The sequence below is a fragment of the Pteropus alecto genome, unplaced genomic scaffold (assembly GCF_000325575.1).
Source record: "Pteropus alecto unplaced genomic scaffold, ASM32557v1 scaffold270, whole genome shotgun sequence".
NCBI classification, from domain to species: domain Eukaryota; kingdom Metazoa; phylum Chordata; class Mammalia; order Chiroptera; family Pteropodidae; genus Pteropus; species Pteropus alecto.
In genome coordinates this window covers 6,998,787-7,010,706 of record NW_006430735.1, presented here as the reverse complement: position 1 = coordinate 7,010,706, position 11,920 = coordinate 6,998,787, and the positions used below count along the sequence as shown (strand labels likewise).

The 11,920-nt window shown below is 40.5% G+C and overlaps 1 protein-coding gene across 1 annotated transcript in view; it reads right to left on the bottom strand.

Annotated features, from left to right (window-relative positions):
• TIGIT (T cell immunoreceptor with Ig and ITIM domains) overlaps positions 1 to 3,363 on the bottom strand; it is a 12,403-nt gene extending 9,040 nt beyond the window's left edge. The window contains exons 1-2 of the mRNA XM_006905477.1: positions 3,276 to 3,363; positions 78 to 229 (exon numbers count right to left, since the gene is read on the bottom strand). Of these exons, the coding sequence (XP_006905539.1) occupies positions 78 to 141 (64 nt within the window). The 5' untranslated portion in view covers positions 142 to 229; positions 3,276 to 3,363. The remainder of the gene's footprint in view (positions 1 to 77; positions 230 to 3,275) is intronic.
• Between the last annotated feature and the right edge of the window lie 8,557 nt (positions 3,364 to 11,920).

Below are 11,920 nucleotides of genomic sequence, written 5' to 3'. Positions count from 1 at the left end.
CGCCTTCCCCCTGCCCCCCATTCCTCTTCCCTGGTCTCCCTCTTCCTTAGGTTCCAGGCTAGATTTTCAGTCCTTACCTGAGGCAAGGAGGGGAGCCTGCCTCAGCCCCTGGGCCCAGATCAGGAGAAGACACCACTGCATGCTTCTGCCCAGGGGGCCTACAGAAAGCACATGTGGCCTCTTCTGCCACCGAAACAGGCCGACTGCAGATGGCAGGGTGAAACTGAGCCTGTGAGGAAAGAGGGTCTCGGAAAAACTGAGTTCAGCAAAAACAAAGACAGATAAATCTCTCAACAAGTACACAAACTGCATAGGGCTGGCCACAAGAAAGACCATGAAGGAAACACATTAAACAATAAGCAAAAATGTGGTTAGAAGTACACTACGTGGTCTTTGGATTACATTAGTCAATATATTTTTTTAAGTTCTCTTACGGCACTTCCTAAAAAAAAAAAAAAAAAAATCAGCCATTATCTAATGAGTTCAGTGCATCTGTGTCATTCCAAGATTCTGTAGAATCTGTTATCAATGACATTCACTTGCTCTCCCTGACTTCATTCTACTAAAGAATGTGCAAAGATATGAGAAACTTAAGTCTGCACACTTATTGGCCAGGAACTGCTCTTGAAATCTAATGAACCAATGAGCAAGAGGCATTTACTCTGGCAACAAGACATGGGTGGGACAAAAGTCTTGGACAAACACAACAATTTTTCCTTGAATGGGGTCCTCTCCTTAAGTCTTGTACCTTCTGCCTTATTTGTCTCAACTGAGACTTTGCTGAGTTCTGGCTTAGTCTCTCTGACCCACTATTATCACAGGAGACCAGAAGAGTGAGTTTTCTTGTGCATGGTGACTCCATGAAAACCGGGAATTCAGAGAAGGGCAAGCTCCAGTTGCCTAACCCTAGAAAGGGATTAGTTCAGCAGTCCCTAACCTTTTTGGCACCAGGGACCGGTACTCTTATGAGAATCTAATGCCTCATGATCTGAGGTGGAGCTGAGGAGGTGATGCTCTAGCACTGGGTAATGGCTGCAAATAAAGAAGAAGCTTCGCTCGCTCACCTGCTGCTCACCGCCTGCTGCTGAGGTGGAGCTGAGGAGGTGATGCTAGCACTGGGTAATGGCTAATCTAATGCAAGAAGCTTCGCTCGCTCACCTGCTGCTCACCTCCTGCTCACCTCCTGCTTTGCGACCCAGTTCCTAACAGGCCACAGTACTGGTCCATAGCCCAAGGGTTGGAGACCCCTGGATTAGTTGACTCTTGCCTGGAGATCTCAGCTCATCATCAAATTCTACCATTGACTCATTCTCCCTCCCCACTGCCTTCATTCATTTGAAAGTCGCTGAGTGCTTACAAAGCACCAGTCTCAACACCAGGCTCTGGAGACACAGAGGTGAATCATCCTAGCCCTGCCCTCAGTTCACAGTCAAAGCTTGCTCTCTGGCGAAGCCACACTCTGCGGGGAGGAGGTGGGGAGGTCCACATTCACCTTCTTCTAGAGCTCACCGCTGCTGTTCTGGGCGTGCTCCATGGTGCATAACCCGAAAATCTACAATTCCAACAGGGGAAGCATCTGAAGCCTGGAGCTCTGTCCCCACAATTCCAGGCATGCATCCTGAGCATTCTACACTCTTCAGGCTCCTGTCTTCCTTCTCCACTTCAAGATCCTCCATCTCAGACCAATTTCCTCCCCTCCCTGGGTCCAGCCTATTCCCAACACTACACCATGACCCATGAACCAACCCCTCACAGCTCACCTCCAGCCCCTTAGACAATATATGCCTCATCGGCTTCTCTCTGCCTTTCCCAAATTCAACCTGTCCTTCAAGGCTTACATCAATATACAACACCGCTCTTTCCAACAATCACAGTCCCTTCAGCTAAAACAGCAATAACACCTAGTGTCTGAGGCTGAATTGGTAGGGTGTTTCCAAAACTCGTTGTCAAGACAGGGGAAGCAGGAGTGAGACAGCCAAGAGCAGCTAGTGGGACCAGAACACAGAGAGAGGTGGACACTGGGGTCTGAGCTATAAAAAATTTACAACCTGTGTTTCCATAGTGGGGGGTGGGTGGAAACCATAGAGGCAGGGCCTGGCCTGTCTTATATAACAAGAAATCCAAAGTAGTTAAAGTATTGATCTATTTGTTTCTGAGCAATTAGTCCAAAGAAGAACACAATCATGTTCATTTTGATGAATGATGCTCCCAAAGACATTTGAGGATGGCGATTAGCAGACTATAGAGTAAGAAGTATCTGGCTTGGTGACTTTGGGAAAATTATTCTGCCTCCTTAAGACTCAGTTTCCTCATCTGCAATGAGAACAATAGTATCTCCTCCCACCTCCAGCATAAGGTAATTGCGAGAATTCAGTGAATTAACATTTGGTAAGGTGTTTAGCACAGTGCCTGGAACACAGGAAGTATTCGAAACATCAAAGGTATTGATAATAATATTAATTAAGAAGTAAAACGAAAATCAGAAGAGAATATCTCTCTCAATCTATGTAATATATTTGCCAGGAGTAAAACCCTGGTCTCTAAACTCCAAAGCTAGGGTTCGAGACAACCTTTTTGCTCTGTCATATGCATCTGATATAAAAAATATATGAGGATAAAATGTTCCTGCAGAAAAGAAGCCACTGTACCAGCCGGACCCTAAAGAGGCTTCAGATGAAGGTGAAATGACAGAAGAGTCTTCCAGGGAACCTTCCATAGTCCCTCTTGGAGCCACCCACTCAGCAGTGGCTGCAGTCAGAGCTAAGCAACACAGCTCTGAGGAGCAGGTGTGCACTGAGAGGTGTGAGCTGAGCCTTTGGGGCCAATAGGCAATCCCTGTGGCACAGCATAAACCTCTGAGGTCAGTCAGATGCGGACTCATTCCATTTAAAACTTTTAAAAAGAGTCACCATAGTTTTCCCTCCTCACACTTTTGGGGTTGCAGGATGACCAGGTCTAGTTGGCCTTGATGCAGCTAGATGTGTATAGGTGCAAGGGAAGGGCCTCTACTTGCATGTAAAGGGCAAAGAAGTGCTGGCCTAGAATGCAAAACATTCCCGGGGACCCTCAAGAACGTTCGCAGCGCAGCCTTCCCCTCAACCCTGTAAGCTCCGCCCACATGAACCCACAGCCCGTTCCACCGGCAACACTTGGAAATCTGTGGCCCGGTGGGGATTACAGCACTGGGCGAACACAGCTGAGAGTGGTCACACTTTCCACAAGGCCTATGACTTGTACACAGAAAACACTACCTAGAGTTCTCTCAGGGCACTTACCAATCTCTCAGCAGTGTCTTTGAACTTCAGCCTCTCCGAAGTCTTGCCTCTGGCTCAGACATGGTGGAGGAGCTTCAGGCATATTACAACTTCTTCTCTCTCCTTTCCTTGCCTCTAACCAAGTGCAACGTTCTGCAGCTGCAGGATTGGTGACCTCCTCAGCCAAGGGCTCTCACTCTCTATCTCAAAGACCAGCGCCTCCTGGTGGTAGGCTCTCTTGTGGGGGAAGGGGCAAGAAGATCTTTAATGCATGCAGGTCCGCAGAGGGTTGTAGGAGTAGAGAGACAGGAAGTGGGCAAGAGGTGAGAACACAGCTGCCCAAGACACCCAGAAGGGTGCTCTCCACAAGAAGAGAGCCACCTCAGAAAATCAAAGACTAAACATGAAAGAAATGTCTATTGCCGCGGGGTTTGTTGGTTAAAACTGGCTCATGGTAAATGCAAATAGGCAGAATTTGGGGGTGAGATTGCTAACTGTTATTCCAAGTTCCCTAGGGAGAGGTGACTTGTGAGAACCTCTCTGACAAAGGCTGCCAAAGACTTTGGTGGACTATGGGGAATTTGCTTTCCCAACTGTGAAAATAGAATAGTGACTCCCCCCTCCCCCCAGCCCCAGGAGAGGTTAGAATGCAGAGTCAGAAGAAAAGTCTTTGGGAGGAAGCAGCTGACCTCTCACCTTAGGCCTTTCCTGCAGCCTCTCTTTAAAGCCCTCCCACCCACTGACATTCTGGGTGTGATTATATTGTCAATTCACCCTCCCTAGTCCCATCTGCCTTAGGAAAGGTATCGTCTGCCCCTAGAAATTTAGTTCCTACTTCCTACTCCCTGGAGCCTGTAACATCCAGGACAACTAGGATTGAAATAGAAGTACAAGTGAACATCTTTCATTCAAAGAACCACTCAATCATCAAGTGCTCTCCCTTCACCAACAAAAAGAATGCCAGGCCTAGATGGCTTCACAGGAGGACTCTAACACATCTTTAAAGAGCAGATAACTCTAATGTTAGTTAAAATATACAGACATAGGACATAAATGAAAACTTCCAAATTAGTTTTATAAAGTGAATTTCAAAATGATATAAAAATTACTAAGATTAAGAAGCCAGATTTTAATCTCACTTACAAATATTAAGTAAAAAATTCTAAATAAAATATTGATGCATAGACCCCTATAACGTATTAAGCAAAATATGTAATAACAAAGTAGAATTTATTCCATGGTTGTCACGATGATTCAATACTAGAAAATCTATTAATATTGAATATTAGGTCTACATAAGAAAATCATATGGATATTTCCTTTGATGCTGAAAAGAGAATTCAATCTCATGACTGATTAAATAAAAAACACTCAGTAAAATAAAAATTGATAAATTCTGTTGCAACATAATTACACGCACACATACACCAGCCCCAAAGCAAATGTCTCTTTTGACAGGAAAACTCTAGAGTTCCCACAAAAATCAGATAAGACAAGAATACTCATTATTGCTACAATTAGTTAACTTTTCAGAAGCATTAGCCAATTCGATTAAATAAGAGCAACCATTAAAGGCATAAGAATTAGAAGTAAAGATTAAAAATTATTTCTAGTTATTGATACTAATATAAATGGAAACTCCAAGAGGATTAATTTAAAAATACCACAAAAAATAGAATTCTGCAAAATTTGCAGGATAAAAAATTAATAAAAATAAACAAATAGTCTTCCCATGTATAACCATTAACCAGTTAGAAGATATTTTAGAAGGAATCCCCATTTACGATGGCAGCAAAAAAAGATAAAATACTTAGGAATAAATTTGACAAGAAATGTGCAAAAGCCATATGAACAAAATCTTTACTCCAATAAATCAGCTATCCAAATATATTTTTAAAGGAAACCATACAAATACTAAAAGAAAACCTAGGTGACTTTCTTTAAAATCTGGAAGTAGAGAAAATCTTTTTCACTATGACTCAAAATCTAGAATCATAAATACAATTTGGTGAGGAATTTGACTACATCATTTAAAAAAAAAAAAAAGAGAGAGCTTTCACATTTAAAACACCATGAAAGTCAAAAGATAAATGATAAGCTAGAAAAAACATTTGGGACTTGTTTCACAATCTAATAATTCCTCACCTTAACATAAAGAGTTCCTAGAAATCAAGAAGGAAGAGACCAAGAACACTGAACAGATCAAAATACACGAACTGGCAGTTCATAGGAAAAAGGAAATACAAATGTTGCTTAGATGTACAGAAAGTTCCTCAACCCCAGTCATAAAGAGAGAGTATATGCAATAAAACTACATTGTGATACCAATTCTCCTCCACCAAACTGGCAAAGCTAGAGAGAAACAAATGCTGTCATTCACATATTGCTGTTGAGAGTATGAATCGTACAAGTCTTTCAGAGGAGAATTTGTCAATATCTATTGAGATCGCAGTCTGCGGTTATTCTTTGACCCAGGAATACCACTTCTCAAAATCTGTTCTAAGGACATAACTGCACAAATATGAAATGACATATGCACAAAGTTTATTCACTGAGGCATTATATGTACTAGCAAAAAAAAAAAGAAAAAAGAAACATGAAACAATTGAAACTCTTCATCAATATGTGCTGGTTGAATAAACTATGGTATCCAGTCCCTTACTGAATAAACTACGGTACCTCCACATGACTGAGAACGAGGTAACCATAAGAATGAAAGCATATCAAAGTATTGATATGGAGCGATTTCCAGAGACATTGCAGAATAAAAAAGCAAGGTGCCAAAAAGTGTGTATAGTATGCTACATTTGTGAAAAGGGGCAAAAGGGAGTTAGTATTCGAGTATGAATTTGCCTATATTTATAATAAAAAACACTGCAAGAATTAATCAGAAATTAATTTTTAAAATTGGTTACCATTAGGTGAAGGGCGAGTGGGTGGGAGGAAGGGACTGAGATGAAAGGCAAACTTCCTTGGGTATAGCTTCTAACTTCTAAGACACGTAACTGTTTTACATATTCAAAAAATACAGGTACAATTTAAATACATATACAATTTAATACATAAACAAATTAATCTAATTGCATATAAAATTAATAATGTAATTACACAGGGAAAATAATCATTTCAACTGAGTTTAAAACTTAGCCCTTTTATTCCCTTGGTGGAATATATTTTAGGATATAAAATATATTCTATTCATTCAATTGTATTGTTATTTTGAAATACCAATATGATAAATAAGTAATTATATTAAAGGCGTTAGAAACCACTTTTCAGCATAAGAAAAAATAGATGAAAGTATAAATTCAAATAATTAAGTAAAACCCTGTAACATTAAATTTGAATTTGAACTATCAATACAAAGCCATGATTTAAAGGAATATACATATTGTCTAACGCAGTCCATTGAAAGCCAAAAATCAACAATATTTCAGTAGCAAGTATCCCAGGAACCAGATTATGGTTTCTAAAGCCATTCTGCATTTGAGGAAACAGCTTCTGAGAGAAATGGCTGATTTCAGGTTTGGGGCGAGGAATGTATAAGGCAAGCATGGAGCAGCTCATTCTCACAGGAAATAAAGGATCTTTCAAAGATTAATGGAATCATGTCAAAAAGACCAGACCATTTGCAGGGGCCCCAAGTGGGCCAGAATTGGGCCATTTAAAGTGTGAAAAATAAAAATGGCTATAAGAATATATTAAAGGCCATAAATCTATAAGTGACACTCCAAAAACAGAAAACAAAACAAAACAAAACAAAACAACCCTCATTTGTCACTACTGGAGGTAGTTATTACACCAACTCCTTGTTCTGAAAATTGGTAATTAAAATTAAAAACATTTATCCTGTCTTTTCATTTGGAACTATATTTAAGGATAATTAAATAGCCTCAGTTGATGAGGGAGACTGCTTCTTTGCAGAATAATTCCAGCTAATAAATATAGAATAAATTTGGTAAATTCTAACGAAATAGTTGATTTAACTGAGAATCATCAATGGAAACTGAAACCGTTAGGTGAAATGTGATGGCAAAGTAGATGCTCCGAGGTGCTAAAGCAGCCTCCACAGACAGCTTGCCGGTCACAGGGGGGAAATGTCACTGCTCATGGGAGGGATCAAGCTGTCCCTACTTTATCCCAGTGGCTGAATCTAAACATCGCTTAAATTTGAACAACCAGACATACATATGCCATCTAATGGGACCCAATATGAAGTGTACAGTATTACCTATGAAATCTTACCTAAAATGCTTAAAGTGTTTAATCTGAATCTAATCGGGCCTTTAGGCCTAACTTTTAACTTATAGGAAACCCAACACAGCACACAGGTAAATGAGTTAAATTACTCCGCTAAAAAGCAGGAAAAAAATGCAAAATGTGAGGCAGTAGCTTCAGCAAGACAAAATCATGGGAAAAAAAAAACGGAGGAGGAAGACTAGTTTAGATTAAAATAAATTTAGGGAATAAAACAGCCAAATGCAGTTCAAGTCCTTGATTGACCCCTGGTTTGAACAAAGACATTTTGGGGACAGATGTAAGAAATCAAATGTGGATTGGACCTTAATATATCAATCAGCTACTGTTAGTTTTATTAAGTGTGTGCTATGACCTGCATGGTGTACCCTGCCTCCCCACATTCATTTGTTGAAGTCCTAATTCGTGCTACTTTAGAATGTAATTGTATTTGGAGATAAGGTCTCTAAAGAGGTGGTTAAGTTAAAATGAGGTTGTTAGGGTAGGCCCTAATCCAATATGACAGTTGTCCTTATAAAAATGGAAATTTGGACATGAAGAGATTGACATATGGACAGAGGAACGACAAGTGAGGAGACAGTGAGAAAGTAATCATCTGCAAGCCAAGGAGAGAGGGAAGCCTCGGAAGAAACCAAACCTGCTGACACCGTGATCTCAGACTTCTAGCTTCTGGGACCGTGAGACAATAAATTTCTGTTGTTTAAGACTCCCAGCCTGTGGTATTTTGTTATGGAAGCCCTAGTAAAGTAATACAGTATAATACTGATATCATGGTTACATAGGAAATTTTTTTTAGCAATTTCTACTGAAGTTTTGAAGTGTAAAATGTCATAATGTCTGCAATTTTTAAATCCTTAAAAAGTAATGAACTAAAGGTGGCAAAATGTTGACTGGTAAATTTAGGTGATGGGTATTAATTATCTTTCTATTTCTCTGTAAACTCAAAATTCATAGTAAAAATTCAAAATTAAAAGAAAGGAAACATTCGAGTGTATCTGGGAGGAGGACGCAAAGGCAGGATGGGGGAGCAGGAGGACAAAGAACCCAGAGGGGAGATCCTTTAAAGGAGACCCCTGTCTGTTGCAGGACTGACCTCAGTGCGTCCATCTTTTACCACATCTGAACATGATACAAGGTAATTCGAATGAAAATGTACATTGCATCAGAGGAATTGCCAATAGCAAGGCTGCTAAAAGGGAACAATTAAAAATGAATTTGGTTTAGCTATAAAACATTACTAATTTCAGTCACTTACATGAACTACTAAACATTTATATATAAATACTGTTTAGCGTAATAATAATGAGGCACACGACTGAAGAATACAGTTGGAAATATGTAATTAATTTAAAATGTCATAATGAATGAAAGAGCTTTTCAGTGCCTAGCCGAATTCCTCATACTGGATAGACAGTTCCTAGTCTGAGCTAAGGCTGCTTGATTCTCTGTCATAACAAATCTAACAACCCTAACACATTTCTCCATGTCAATCAATCAACAAATATTGAGCCCTTACTTTGCAAAACTGCTATGCGAGGCATTATGGTTGATATAAAGAAAAAAAGTTTACTCAAAGAGTTTACAATCTAATTAGGATGTTTTACATCCAAACAAAAATCATGTAAAATATAATATAGGCTATAAGTGCAAATTATTGTACAGATGAGCAAAAGGTAAATTTAAAAGATAGCCATTTGTATCAGGTAAAAGGTGAAAGAGGTCGCTGTGTGAGTGAAGCAAGGATGTCTAATCTCAGAGCAAGGAGATGCACCTGAAATATTAAGGTCAATGCGGAAGCAGTAACAACCTTCAGCATGCAGCCGATGCCTGGACAGAGTCGTGGGGACAGTGTCAGGCCGCATCCCCATTCACGTGCTGCTGCATCTCAAAAATTAGGATGGGAAACTCGGGCCTGCTTAGACTGAATGTTTACAAACATGTAGTATGAGAAACAAAACATATTATGATTGTGGATGGCGTTGTGGCTCAAGGGGACAAAATGAACAAAGTCTCAGTAAAGAGGGGTTTATTGAATCCCAAGTCCCCACCTTGTCTCACAGGGGTTGATGTGCAGAGCATGCTCCCTTGGTCAAGCAGGTCAAGCAGTCAACACAAATGCTTGGCGCTCTTCTAAAAACAGCTCGGAACACTGTGCCTCCTGTGGGGCTGGAGGGCAAGTAGAAGAGTCAGACTGTGCCCCACAGTCATTCTGGCTCAACACACAGCCAGGTTCTCTTTGCCTAACGGAATAGAAGCTACACTTACAGAGTGAATAAAGACTTCAAAAGAGAGGTGAGACATGATCTGAGGTCTAAATAACCAAGAGCGCATAGAATTCTGCCAGGAGGAAAAAGAAGCGTCAAAGTTGAGATGTGGCCTCCAGAACTCTATCTGGTTTTCAGGAAGACCTTGCCCGTTCCCCTTCCACCAAGCCAGACCACCTCCTACCTCGATTTTATAGTAAAGACTGCTGCTAATGAGAAGATTTCATGCAGGACTAAGCCCAGCATGGCTTCTCTTCCTCTTAATGTTTGATAGTATCAGAAGTCCAGGCCTTCAAGATAAATGCTGGTCACCTGGATTCCTCTTCTTTTGCCTCTCTACTCTGACCCAGTTTCCCACCCTTCTTGCCTCCCTGACTCCAAACTCTCCCATTCTGCCCCTTGAGTCTAATGGATTGTCATCAGCAATACCCCTTTTATCTTCAAAGTCTTCTTTAAATCACTGGTTTTCAAAATGTGGGCCTGGCCCAGCAGCATCACATTGCTTAAAAACTTGGAAGAAATGCAAATTCCTGGGCCCTACCCTAGACCCACTGAATCTGACTCTCTGGAGGTTGGGGCCAGCAGTCTGCATTGTAAGAGCCCTCCAGGTGGCTGAGCAGATGCTAAAGTCCATCTGCAAGGACTCTCCATTTAGATCTTCAATAAGCTTATCTTACTGCCTTGATCAATGCAGTGGCCCACGTCCCTTCTTGCATATTAATTAAAATATTCCACTCTAAAACAGCAATAAGGCCACCTTTTCTACCTTTCATTCTCACTTCTAACTTCCAATATCACCCTACTAACACACACACTCACACATACACACACACACACACACACACACACACACACACATTATTCCTGAATCATCATGTCTGAATTTCTTAGAAATAATTCTATTTTCTTTTACCCTGAAAGAATGATCACATTTTTTTCCTTTTTCTTCCACACACCATCACTTAAAAAGAATTTAAGCAGTGAACTCCCAAATGTTTATACTCATATAAAGTATGTATACATATGACTGTAGTTATATATTTTATACATTATAAAACAAAAACACTAGAAAATATTAATGAGTAGGTAAAAATACTGAAATAACAAATGTGAGGTCTTCTTTATGCACTCCAGTAACTCATCCTTTACAAATTACTTTGGAGACTTCCGCTTTGAAGAAATCAAGACATTGCAAGGACCATGCTTCCAGTACAAGTTTCCAGACCCAGAGACATATGGACCCTCTGACTAGAGATACAAGTTAGATTTTTGCAGTTGTGTGATCGTAAATGATTAACAACAGATCTCAGGGGGGAAAAGAAGGTGCCAGGTTTATAGCCTTTGTCAATATCAGTTGTGTAAATACTCTCACTGTGGTGATTTTAAGTTACCAACATAATGTCACTGAATGTGAAGTGCACAATTGTCTCGAACAACCCAGTACAAGCCAGCTCTGACACTGGATTTTTGTGCTCAAAGCTTTTCGATTAAGGTCTATTTTTCAGTTAATTCCCTTTCTTCCAGGGAACTGGTCTCCTAATTAAACATTTTCTAACTAACTTGCTCTCTTTTAATTTCTCAAAGCCCTGCTAAGGCTGAGGTAGATCTTCAGTCCTTCTGGCTTCGGTGGGGACCTCCAGGTCCGATATGGGAGAGCCAGATGGTCACCTGAGATTTGTCCACTTGCGGGCAAGAGTAGGGAGAAAGAGAAGCAGTGACAGTTATGCCTTGGAATTCCCTACCACCTGGCCCTATGTCAAAGATGTAGGCTTCTGCCAATCAACCAGCCCATACAAAGGGGCCCTGGGATTTACATTTCTCCAAAACCCACACTCCTTAACTCCAGTAGCTCCTGCCTCCCTGTTCCCCTCCCCACATGCAAACCCCAAACCTGACAGTGGCAAGAAGGTAGGAGCTCTTGAAATTTTAGAGCTAAATAAAAGTAAAAAGTGCTTATTAATGTGAATATTACTAATGTGAATGGAGTAGTTACTAGGTGCCAAGCATAGTTCCAACTTCTTTATAAGGTGAGTACAACTAGTATTGCCATTTTGAAGATGAAGAAACAGGTTTGGAGAGGTTAGACAATCTGCCCAAGGTCACATAGCTAATAAGAAGTAAAATTTGGATTTAAACCCAACCAGG